Source organism: Gigantopelta aegis, chromosome 9, assembly GCF_016097555.1.
Source record: "Gigantopelta aegis isolate Gae_Host chromosome 9, Gae_host_genome, whole genome shotgun sequence".
NCBI lineage: Eukaryota > Metazoa > Mollusca > Gastropoda > Neomphalida > Peltospiridae > Gigantopelta > Gigantopelta aegis.
Window position 1 is genome coordinate 41,844,097 of NC_054707.1, and position 13,944 is coordinate 41,858,040.

The window sequence follows — 13,944 nt, forward strand, 5'->3', positions numbered from 1 at the left end:
ACAGAATTTTACGGATACCGAATTTTACTCTAAACTTCAATTTGTGCTGTATTGGCCATTCTCAAAGAGAATGTTACACCCCTGCACCACGGTGAGGTTACAGCACGCGCAGGGGAACTCAACTTGGAAGTAATAATTAAGAAAGCAGTATCAGCCTTAAATTTTGGGTTGTTTCCCTTTATTTGCACTGTCCACTAAAAATTAAAAGTTATGCTAAATCGGTAACAATTTCACATAAACATAAAATTCAACCGCAAACGATCGTATCCAAAGTAGAGCGCTCAATATTCGTGAGCTATGTGGATCTAAAACTGACAGGTCATGAACACCCAAACACAATTAAATGCCATCCAATTTTTGTTTTGTTTTCTTATCTAATGTCGATGGACAGAAATACAGAAATATTATGAACCAAGAATACAAAACTTGCAAACAGATTGTCCTACACATTATATTTTCTTCGGTGACTGACATGTTGGACATACACTGAAATATTTTAAACCGACTTTCGCTAGAAGTGGGGATTTGGGATTGATGAAACCTGGCAGACATTCAATTATGTAATCATCTCTACCATAACCAACCTGTCTGAAACATATTTTAAAACTTGTATTCCTTCAGGTTAAAACGCCGTTCGGCGTTGTTGTGATAGTTAGAAATATAGCAAAACCCGTTGTTAAGCGAGCAATTGTCGATTCATGGCTCTTACGAAGACAGTGCCCACTAGAAATAAACTTTATTATTATTATTATTATTATTATTATTTATAACATTCATTAAAGGTATTTCTCATTGAAACGGAAATATGTTAGTTTTTTCACCAGAAAATCGACGACAATCTGCATTAATCTACTCGCCAGAAATACATCATATTGATATAAAAGTTTAAGTGTAAAACAGAAACCGTATAATAAACATGGCAATTATATATGTCATTAGTATAATATATTCAAAAGTGTATATCAGCACAGGATCGATTCCAAAAGAAGTTATGATAGTGTTTTGAGGCAATTCAGCGACGACTCGGGTGTTTTGTCTTCGAGGGACATCTTATATTGATCACAACAAACATACCAACTCTGTCTGGAACAGAACTGCCACTTTTATATCGAACCAACAAATACATGTCTACAGCTTCCGTAAACAAGGGCACGTCAGGAGGCGGACATTGCGCACACAAATCTGCACAAAATAATATACCGAGCTAGGAACTGTAAATATATTTTTTTAAAAGGTGAACGACAGCGACCTGCAGTAACAACGCTATCAGCAGTAACTGCATTTAGCGTCGCACTTGCTGCCACTATCTGTTATAGAGTGCGACATCTTTAGTAGCTGGAAAAGGGACTTTGAACCGCCAACTGTTGTACAAGTGTATATGTGACATCAAGCCGCCATGTGTTGTAAGGCTCATTAGATAATCACATATTTGCGGAATGTAAGGTACCTAGTGTACTATGACGTAACGGGCTTTAACAGCTCTGTGGCGAAATTTAAGATCGCTACACCAACAGCTGAGGTATGTGCCCAGGTTAGCGTGCCTGAACTTTAAGTGGACATAAGCAAGAAAATAGCAACCATTTTTATAAGATCATTGCTTTGCCCGCATCCGAATCAAATTAGGATATAATGTATTTTAGTGATGGAATTCTATGAATCTTCAAACATGCCGTCATGAGCATGGAACTTTGCTTACAAGGGTATCTTGTCCAAAGCTGATTAGATTGAAAACAAAAATAACTGCTACTTTTATTACCATGTTGACCGTAATACATTATACATTTTAACACATACAGGACAGCTCATACCACAGCAGTTGAAAAGCATGTTTTAGTCACGAAGAACCAGTCCGTGTATTTGGCTGACATATACTTATCACTAAACATATAATAATAATGACTTTATTCGCATTAGACCTAATGGCCGTTGAGCACATAATATATACATATATGCAGATATATAGTCTTAGTATACAACTTGTATAACGTAAAATCGCATTGATACATTATTTGGTTACATTATTGACATGGAGCGCATGAGTATTAACATGATGGTTATAAAATAAATATATACAAAATTATAGATACACATTATATATGTGTGTGTGTGTGTGTGTGTGTGTGTGTGTAACAGACTTTGTACTTATGCATTCACATTCACATGCAGGGAAAACTTAATTGTAAAAAATGATGTTTATTTTTATTTTAAATGTTTTAAAACAATACACGGCTAACCGTCTTACTATTTTTTTTTATTGTTGCTGTTTATCAATTCTATAAATTTGAACATACTAGGTTTATTTTTGTAATATTGTGGTATATAATGTACATAGAACAAACAAATATAAAATGTAATTCATCTTCTATTAAATTTAAGGTTTTCCAGGGCAATTGGTTTAGGTTTTGCTCATCTTCCCTTTTCAGTTAATAATCTATGAGCAGCAATGCGTAGTCTCGTTACAGCAGTTCTATATTTTCCAACAGAAATACTAAATGTGATTTATAAGAAAAAATATCTGATATATGTCGGTATAGAGTGAATGAATGAATGAATGTTGAACGACACCCCATCACGAAAAAATACATCGGCTATTGGGTGTCAAACTATGGTAAATGCAAAACTAAAATGATGAGCAACACAGTGTAAAGAACTGAGCAAAAAATACAAATATCACAGATAAATAAAATTAAAATTTAGAGTAAAAGTCAGTATCACGTAAAAATTGTAAAACTAATTCTGGATGGAATCGAAATGATTCCATCACATTTCTCTGACCAAATATATCTTTTCGAGTTTCTTTCAAATACTTACACGTATAGCACACTTATTTTCAATTACCATCATATCTTAGCATATTTTTATAAATTTCAACCAAAACTTAATAATTATACCATGTCTATACACAATCAAAGGAAATCTACCTAATTCGTCAAATACAAAATCAGTTTGAGTAATCTGCCAAACATCAAGTAACTGCTTACAAAATTTAAAATGTATTGTTGCTACTGCCGTTCATTGAATAAATCCCCAGACTTCGCAGCCGTAGCTTAGAATAGAATGTATTATTTTATCATATATATATATATATACGGAAACGTTTTAACGCCACAAATTGTTGTAAATACAATGTACTTTTGCATTTGGTTCATACCTTTTTGACCGGCCTCGGTGGCGTCGTGATTAGGTCATCTACAGGCTGGTAGGTACTGGGTTCGGATCCCGGTCGAGGCATGGGATTTTTTATCCCAGATACCGACTCCAAACCCTGAGTGAGTGCTCCGCAAGGCTCAGTGGGTAGGTGTAAACCACTTGCACCTACCAGTGATCCATAACTGGTTCAACAAAGGCCATGGTTTGTGTTATCCTGCCTGTGGGAAGCGCAAATAAAAGATCCCTTGCTGCTAATCGGAAAGAGTATCCCATGTAGTGGCGACAGCGGGTTTCCTCTCAAAATCTGTGTGGTTCTTAACCATATGTATAACCGTAAATAAAATGTGTTGAGTGCGTCGTTAAATAAAACATTTCTTCCATACCTTTTTGCGCTTGTCCCAAGAGAGTATAGTGGTGTTCTCATTATACCTTAGAGTATGTATATTGGGGAAAAAACCCATAACTGACAACAAGAAACCCGATAGCTAAGTTTGACCGATATTTGGCATATTCTGGTTATTTCATTTGATTGATTTAACTGATGGGGAACCTTCACATATTCAGTATACAAACGGTATCTCATTCATTTCAACTTTATTTTCGTGCTTATATTCAATGAAGGTTCACGCACGCTATCACGGGCACACACCTCAGCTATATGAGATGTCACGCCCACATTTGTCTACTGGGAGTGGCTTATCATCGACTATCAGTTGACTACAGTTCGGTTAGCTACAATGACTGGCCAGGTCATTTCCCAACAACACCGATATACCCTCGAATGGCAAAGTTTTATCTACCCCCATAACCACTGGACCTTTGAACACAAGAACACTTTATGTAACCTGACAACAATACGCTCCCCTGTAACTGATGTTAGAAGCAGGCAAACCTCCTGTTTTTCATCACAAATCATGCCAATTGAAATATATGGGTTAACCTTTCCTACCATGGGTCTACCTTAGCATTGTACCTTAGCATTGTCCCGTTTCCTTCTAAAACAGTCAGCTAACACATGGTTATCCTTTTTACAACAACTACAGCGAGGGTGATACGTTTGCGCATGTGCAGATAACCCAGACTGCCTCTGACCCCCCAGGTACCTGCCTAGTCTGACCACTGGACCAACCTGTTGCACCTCTCTGATTATTACTCTCCCGCGAAAATCCAGACTGAAATTTCCTTTGTTCTTCCTGGCGACTGAAGTTTCCCTGCACTGACTGACCTTTGTGAATTAGCATGTAAATCATCTGCAGCAATCACAACGTCGTCTAGTTTACATATTCTCCTATCCTCTAAATGTATGCGCAAGTTAACAGGTAACCCATTCTTAATGTCCTGTAAGATCAACAACTCCCGTAAGCCTGCATATGATTCCACTTGTTACGAAGCTAACCATTTGTCAAACAATACCACCTTTTTCGCAAACAATTCTCCATAACATTGCCCCTCTATGGGCGAGAGAGCGATTATAACCATACGGATGTCCGTCTAACTCTCAAACGGCTCAGTACTCGAGCTAATTTTAACACAGCTGAATATAACGTGGCCAGACAATTAAAACATCGTGCAAGCATCTAAATAACACAGTCCTAGAAAGATGGGCCTTGGCACCCCTTCACAATATGAAGGCACTTTTTAATCAAGCCTAATTGACCCTAATCAGTAAGCTGGACCAGTCACAGTCCGTGCAGAAGGAGGCACATTATATACCCAACAAACACATACATTTGGTTATATAAAAGTTGTGACTTTTTTCTGTCATTTTTATTTTGCCTTTTGTTTTCTTATACTAAATGGTGACTTTTTCTATCACTTTTGTTCAACCGCTGGGGGGAGGGGAGTTGATTTTTGGTCGAGGTGACCTGCTCCTGGAAATGATTGGCGTTATATGGAATTGTGAGTGTTGTTTTAGACACTTCTAAATAATAGTTGTATATTGTACAGCAATACATTATCAAATATATAGACCCCTCCCTCCCCCCCCCACCCCCCCCCCCACCCCCCCCCCCCCCCCCCAAAAAAAAAAACCCCCAACCAACAACAAACAAACAAATAAAAAACAAAACACCCCAAACACCAACAGCAAACAAAGAAACAAAAAAAAACCCCAACAAACCCAAAGAAACAAATACAAATCTGGATCACTGATAAATGATTATTATAGTAATACCAATTTAATTAATTTATTTATTCATTGACAAACTTACCTTTGAACCCTAATATTTTATACACTGTTTCCCACTTGGGTGTCATTAAACATACGTTTTTCTTATTCAGTGTCATTCATTCGTTCATTCATTCGTTCACTCATTTGTTCGTTCGTTCATTTTGTTAGCAGAATACTCCATTTGTATGAACAAGGTCGGATCCAGGAAATATTTTAGAGAGGATATATGGGGAAAGGGCAAATGAACCAACTGCCCCAAAAACATTGAAAATTGAAAACGAATTGGGTCAACACGGGGGTACGGACATTTTTAGAGAGCCATGTCCCCCTGGTCCCGTCCAATGGTTCGGTTCTTGGTGTGACCTATTTGTTCGCTTCCATTGCTATTTTAGATCTTGTATATCACCGATTGTATTCAATAAATATAACTTGATTATTTCCCGATAAATATATAGCGACAAGAAAATAAAAGCATCGAAAATCTGATGTTATGTTATATCAATATATATATATAACACAAATTGTCCTTCTGTAAGACTGTTATTAGGGGCCAAGGTAACTATTTCTAGATTTCAAACCTATCCTGTGTTTCATATAACCTCGCAGTATAACGTGGTACTACGTGGAATGATAACAATGTGTTGTGTAATTTTGTATTTCCTTTCAATTGCATAGAACACTGAAGGATGCAATGCACTGTTTGGTGAAGGCAGATGGAATGGGTTGTAGCGGCACGACCAAGAGATCTGCAGTAGCGACTACACTATACGGCCTAATTGACGACAACTGCAAAACAGGTAAATAAAACTAAACTATATTTTCGTTTTATTGTATGCATTAAAAATACAATCAATAACCGGTTTTTTTCTTATTTTAATCCCTAGGTATTAGCCTATTTTCCTGACGTGAAATTTATAAACAATTGGTAACTGAACACATTTGGACGAACTTATGTATTTGTTTTAGTGTTCAATCCAATCTATAAGCGATTTTTTTTCTATGTATTTTGTTTTGTCGGGTATCCATGATAAGTTATTTCTGAATAGAACAATTGTCTTGACTACAACCATACATGTTTAATTTTTGCATGTAGCAAATTAGTTGTTTCCTTTACCAGACCGACTTAATAATAATCTGCCAAGCCTAATCTCGTTCTTAAAGTTGAGAAAAATGATACAAAAAAAACCTCTTTTGGTGTTTTGGTGATCAATTCCCCAAATAAATTAAGTTTCTAAAATATATCGTTTTCCCTAAGCACTTGCCCAGGTTTTTTTCAACATGTAATAGGAAACAAACAATTTGTTATTTGATTAGTCTTATTGTTGAACATGTCTTAAACAGTCGAATCATTGTCAGATAATGCCAATATGCGAAAGGTGCACACACTTGGATTTAATATGACATAGAAAATAACTAGAAGTGGTAACGAAAAACATTGACACTATTAAAACACGTCTATATCACAAGCAAGACGTTTAAGGGTTTCTTTGCTATACTTCTCTCATTCACGTTTATTTGAAACTGAAAATATCTTGTCACTTCTTAAGTAACATGTATTCAACAGGTTTAACTGGCACTTGTAACTGTTCCATCGCCTACGCCAAGACGGACACCACAGACAAGACTAACAAATGCACGTAAGTAAATGGCATTGGTTTCGATTTCAAATGCTCTTAATATTCGGTATGTAAGTTATGTAGGTTTCTAGGCATGCTTTCAATGAGGTATGTGACATTTTCCATTAATGGTGCTTTTTCCTCTAAATATTTGGTATTATATTTGTGTCAAACTTACACTAATGTTCGCTAAAAATAGGAACTCCTACATATGGAGTGGGAACCTTATATCGTGGTCAAGACAAGTTATCACTCAGTGTTTCTAATTATATCATTTAAATTTTAACACATATATGCAAACAACCTTGATATAATAATTAGGTATAAGTACACCATAACAGAACAAAACTGTATTACTCTCAAGGTCACCATTCGGTGAAATAAGAATGACACCATTTAATTAATTGTCATATAAGTAATACGTTTATCAATCGGATTTCAAATTTCTCTTTCAGTTAACTTTTTGATGTGAAAATAGTCAAAAGTATATCCGGTTTTATGTATTTGTAACTATTTTTGTTAATTTGTTTTCTTGTAAAAGAAATGCCTTCTGTGATATAGTGATTTAGTATTGTATTGTGGTTTTCATTAGTAACGTAATACTATTATGTGCAACGTACGTTTAGCCAAACGTATATACAGCTATCTGTAAGGTAATAAAATAAAACATTCTCCAAAGTACAATTTTACCATCTCACAAATCCAGTAACATGAATTATCTGTTGTTCGCACTTCTCAGGGTTGGAAGCGTTCCTTGTTATTAGCTGATCAGTTTACAATGTCATTCCAGCAATTTGAAAATTCTCCTTATAAAAAAGTAAATTTATTATCCTATTTTAGACACTTCTGAGTTTGCCGCCACTATAAGATGTTTTTCACCTATAGAGCTCGTTTGGCGATAAAAGATACATTTTAAATACATTTGGTGTTTATAATATCAGTGTTTTCAAGACCATTCTTGTCTTTAGTATATTTGTAAAAACAAAGTAAAGTTTGTTTTATTTAACGACGTCACCAGAGCACATTGATTTTTTATCTTATGATCGGCTATTGGACGTCAAACATATGGTCATTCTGATACTGGTTTTTAGAGGAATCCCGCTGTCGCCACTTAGGCTACTCTTTTACGACAGGCAGCAAGGGATCTTTTATTTGCACTTCCCACAGGCAGGATAGCACAAACCATGGCCTTTGTTGAACCAGTTATGGATCACTGGTCAGTGCAAGTGGTTTACACCTACCCATTGAGCCTTGCGGAGCTTAGTATATTTGTAGTCGCTCCTCTAGATTTTTCGTTTCAATAATTGTGTACATCTAAAAAACAGTATGTATTGGGAATTAACGTGGCGTTTCAGCTGCTATGCATATTAGGATGACCAGAAACAAAACAAATATATGCACTGGCATTTGCAACAAGAAAATGTATTTAATATATATTTAAGTTGCTACAAAGGCTCTGACAGTCGAAGACATCTTAGCAAGGCAGTAAACTCAAGACAGTTCCTTTGAAGTTAATTTATATAATGGTTAATTTACAGGGCCGCCAAGACAGCTACAACCTGCTTGGAAGCCATCAAGTCAACCGAAGAAAAGGCTTGTGATGGATCAACTTTGACGAAAACGTATCTGAATGAAACCATCACTCCCATAGTGACAGAAGCGTGTAGCAGTGGTAGGTGCATGGTTTTTACTATATCCATGTATATTTAGGTTTTTTCTACTTCAAAATGTTTGTGTGTGTGTGTGTGTTAACATGGCATCCCCATTTCAACGTCTGTGGTGTATTGCTCCTTTAGTTGATGGCCCTGTATATTTACTGAAACCTTGGAGAGCCACATTTTGGTTTGGGTGCCATCATCTCAAGCAAACTATAAAGATATACTGAATTGTATAACAAAATTGTTAATTTACTTACCTGTGATACTTATATATTTACATGGCTACTTACTATGTTTTAATTTAACTTTCCAGTGTTTATATTGGTATGGTTATTGTTAATGTACCTACCTTTATTTGACACTCCATAGTCAATGTGTAGTTAAGCCATCAATCATTCATCAACACTTTCGATAATGTGGACAGTACAGAGATTCAAACTGACAATAGCTTTCAAACTAAGATATTTGACGAAAGTGATGTGTTCAGCGTTCCAATAGTGAGTTTACCCTTTGTGTTAAGCAATATTCATTCTTATGTTGTATGGTTTTGGGCATGCTTATTTTTTTCCAATTTCAAAGAACGCAATATACATTTTGCAGGAAAGTTGTTTAATCAAGGTTATGACGTCCACAGACCCATTTATGATTTCCAACCGATTTATGATATACATGGTAATTCATCACTGGCTAAACTGATGTCTGATGGTATAGCTATACTATTTTGATTTTGTACAAACCTTTTTATTTTGTTTTGTTAAAGATATTATACATATTTTTCATCATTAAGATGATAACAATAGATGATACAACTGAAGGGTGTTCGTATGTTGGGTTTCACAGTTGTGGGAGGATATGCTCATCTTTCGCAAACACCTGATATTATCACTGTTTCACAGTACATGAAGGGTACATGCTATCATTATATGTATGTAAATATATCCTCGGAGTTCTGTTTTGTGCAAATTTCAAAGTGGCTGTCAACCTATAAACAAAGCACCTGACAGTGCTTCGTGGTGGCAAATGGTATGCAAAGGTTAATGCAGATCAAGGCACTAAGTTTCTGTTAGTGAAGATTGGAGTTGACATGTCACTGAAATTACACATGTCATTGGTGATGACACTAACATGCATTGTTGCCATGCAAAGCCAAGAACACGTTTTTAATTTTTATATTGAAGACATTGACAGCTAGTACTTGTTTCTGGTTTGGGACAATAATATTATTTTGTTTATGGTTAATTTGGTGAGCACATTTCTCATCTACATTTTATATACAGGAGATATGTACTTGCCATACAACCTCAATATGATTTGTAATGTGAAAAGTGCAATATGCCTAAGGTGCAAGGTTTTTGTGAAGCCGCCAGGTGTTACAATTATCAGCTATACTATCGGGTGGGATAAGAGGATGATCTGAAGCCAGAAACTGGAGATGAGTGTTACAAAAATATAATAAACGTTTGAACACAAAACAATGAACTCCTCACAAGCTGTAGGTATGAGATGCGATTGAACAAGGTCAATCTCAGAGGCATGTATCTGAAGGTTCTTGTGTGGTGATTCAAAATATGTCAGTAGCCAAAATGTTGGTAAATGCTAGAAATTTCGATGACTTGGAACCAGTTGTTTAATTATGATTTGATCTGCTTTGTTGATGAAATATAACATACATTTTCTGATTGTTTCAACACATCAGGAAATATGTGAAATTGGTGGCATTATTGTGGACATTTGTTTTCCTCCGAGACAATATGTCTAAACCAGACAGTACATGTTATGATCATATCTATCATTTGTGATATTATACCGTTAAGGATTAAGCATTATTAGTAAATATGTGGGTACATTTATGAGTATAATATCGTATCTGCTGGAAACTATTAGTTTTTATCTTAAATATGAGCCATTTTGTGTCCTGATGACGCCATATGATGTCATATTTACGTCATGACGTCTTAGTTGCATCACACTATATTTCTAAAAAGATAATATTTTGTTTCTTTGGTATCATATTTCTATCTACTCATAATAGATTTATGGTGTCTAAAATCAACCATTTAGGAGATATACGGCTTCAAAGTTTGTGTTGGTGGCCATATTGGATTTATGCTAATTAGCACTTTTGCCGGTGTCAGATTTGGGTAGATTTTGGATATAGTGTTCACTGGGGTCATCGAAACAATATAAACAAAATATGTTGCAAATTGTTCTAGGTTCAGTCACATTTCTACTGGACTACATGGGCCTAAATACTTCACCGAAGGTGCAAAATGTCCATGAAGTAATGGGTGTGAAATATCAAAGTATCAGCACTTATACCATATTATGCAATTCCATATTCGGTAAGGTTATCGCTTTGAGCGGCCACCCGATATATTTATGTACACTCGCAACATGTAGTTTCAGCAGATTCAGATAGGCTTCAGATAATTAAGTGCAGTTCACTTCACAAAGCTGTCACCAAATTCACAATTTGGTCTCAAATAATTAAGTTGGTGTTGGTTTCGAATACATGGCCCTTTCACTTCAACTTTGTGTCTCACATGAATTAATGTTTCTCTTTGTATTTCAGGAACCGTGATGCTGCTCAGTGTCTGGGTCGCTGCTGCATGTGTTCTTTCAGGAATGATTCAACAGTGATAACCAGTGACACCACACGCTGTCACTCATTCAGTGTTATTTTGTTCTTCACTAACCAGACATTATATAAACTCTGCTGAACATTTCTATAAACAATATATAAGAAAACAACGATCCACTGTTTATGATTAAAGTAATGCAAACATTATAACGAACGATTTACGTGGTGTTAAAATAGACCACTGAAGTGAAATAGTTTGCAGGATAAATTTGTTTATAAATAGAGTTCACACTCTGTGTATCATTTAAACTAGAATCTGATAGACTACGATGTTTGATACTATTTTGTGCTGGTTAAATTTCTTAATGCACAATTACAAAGATTTTTAAGCATGATATGCAGATATATCTATGAGCTGTAATTATTCCTAATGTTTAATCAATTCAATGTCCAGAGAAAAGGTTATCTCAGGCCCATAGAAGGTGGTGTTTGAAAGTTAGCCTTCCTGATGTGCCACTCCTACGTTTTGATGATGAAAACACTTACTAGTATTTCAAATTATGGTGAAAATACACACACTCATCTACAATTCAAACATTTAAGTAAATTATAACCATCCATTATATACATTAGTCAGAAATTTTAATTATTGAACAGTGTCTTTTTTCGCTAAGTAATATTTATATTTAAAGAAAAAAGAAAAAAAGGTGTATTTCCATCATTAGGAATTTTAAATCCCACATTTATTTGTTCATGACACCACACTCTCTCATCGGATTTGAACATGTATGCTGCCCATGACTGTTAAAATAGTATAATAACATGACTGGAAGACTCTGATTAAAACACAGTTATTTGTAACAATTATGTATGTTTTTGCTGTATGCAACTGCTGCAGATCCACACAGGTTTTATCGCGCAAATTCCTAAATAGTAGTGTGAGACTACTTTTTAGTCAAATGTAATTATCTCCCATCATATTATTGTATATTATTATTACAAATATTTTAAATCATGCAGGATTTTAATTTTCAGTAGTTATAATTTATCCATGTTTATTTTCGGTAGGGCAATAAGACTAAAGAGAAGTTTAATTTCGAGAACTTTGTCTCAGTTTCTAGGACTTACATCCAAATTAAAATATAGAAAGCACAGATTGCTTCCATCTCCTCTAAATGAATGTTAAGGTTCTTGCGATTGATTTTGTTTTATTGTTTTATATTTTCCAAGCATAACTAATCATTGTGTGTGTTCAACTGTGTTCTATCGACAATATTTTGTCAGTATGCTGTGCTGAGTATATAATAAATGTTTGCAGTGTATAAAAATGCACATTGGATAATTATAAAATCTTTTGAAACACCCAATCTGATATCATAATTAAGAAATGTTTCTAATGTTTATTTCCCCTGTAATTGACGGTATTTTTTTTCAGGAATCAAACTATTTAGCGGGAATTTTCAGACAACATCGATTATTTAATTATGCTAAATAACAAGTAACTGGACATTTTTGTAAAGGCAAATCATTGTCTACTTCATTCTTCAATAACATTTTTCTTACATTTTTGATTGCCAAAGCAAATAAAAAAATAAAAATAAAGCTCATAAAAAAACCCCACCCAAAAACTGCAACACGGTCAACGGTGAATTCGACCACCAGTTTGGAAATGTCTTTTGATTGAAATACCGTGCACATATTTGCAGTTATTTGTCAAAGATAATTTGATTATATAATTATTTTTTAAAATATCCAATTGTGCAAAAAAAACTGACTGTATCTAATGATGATATATGATCGGAAATAAAGATATATTCAGACCAAACAGTGTTTCCTTTGTTAATGGGACTACGTTTGTATGGACACAACTCTTGCAACCTTAAAGCCATGTACCATTGTGTGTTGTACACAATATAATATTGTTCCATTATTAATGTTGTATTACCGCTAATGTACTTAATTTTCTTATCAACTTTGGACAACTGAATATGGTTTGGGTCATTCATATGTTTGTAGTAGCTCACGATTAATTTGATAAGAAACAAAAAGGCACGTACTTCAGAAACTAGTGCTATCGGCTTTAAACAAACCTGTCAGCGCCAACATTGGTCAACAAACGTCTCTGCAGTCGGCATTTAGGGCAAATGATCCAGTTCACTTTCCTGTCTAAGAGGCGATTTTATTCAGTTTAGGTTCACTGTGCTCGCTTATGTAAATGACATATACAGTCTGACATACCTATGGAGGGGGGTGGGTGGAGGGGATGTTATAGCCGAAAATGTCTCAATTGCTCAAGATGTCTTGGGCCAAGATATGTGATATGCTTCACATTTGCTTAAATCGTTCAAATTTGATTTTTTTTTAACGACACCTCTAGAGCACATTAAATAATCATCGGCTACTGGATGTCAAACAATTAGTAATTCTGACACGAAACCTGTCACATCTTTTTCCGTTAGCAGCACAGGGTCTTTTATATGCACTTTCCCACAGAAAGGACGGCGCATACACAATCCTTTGATATACCAGTCGCAGGGCTCTGGTTACATCATTTAAAGGCATGTGGACATTTTGAAACAGTGCGTGCCCGAACGAGTGGGCTTTCGCTCGGTTGTAATCCGTTCGTTTGAAATGAACTGCAATGAAGGGTCGATCCCCTTGGTGAACCTACTGAGTTTTCTTATTCCAACCAGTGATTCATGAATGTGTAGCATGTATCTACTATGTGTATATATGGATGGATGGATGTAGGAATGGATGTAGGCAGGT

The 13,944-nt window shown here is 35.3% G+C and overlaps 2 protein-coding genes across 4 annotated transcripts in view; one reads left to right on the plus strand and one right to left on the minus strand.

Annotated features, from left to right (window-relative positions):
• LOC121381131 overlaps window positions 1–13,944 on the minus strand; it is a 217,930-nt gene that overhangs the window by 51,451 nt on the left and 152,535 nt on the right. The window lies entirely within an intron of this gene.
• LOC121381132 lies at window positions 5,978–13,000 on the plus strand. Its single transcript, XM_041510274.1, has 4 exons — window positions 5,978–6,117; window positions 6,885–6,957; window positions 8,475–8,608; window positions 11,167–13,000. Exons 1-4 carry the CDS (start codon window positions 6,012–6,014, stop codon window positions 11,232–11,234), a joined length of 381 nt encoding a protein of 126 aa, XP_041366208.1. The 5' UTR covers window positions 5,978–6,011; the 3' UTR covers window positions 11,235–13,000.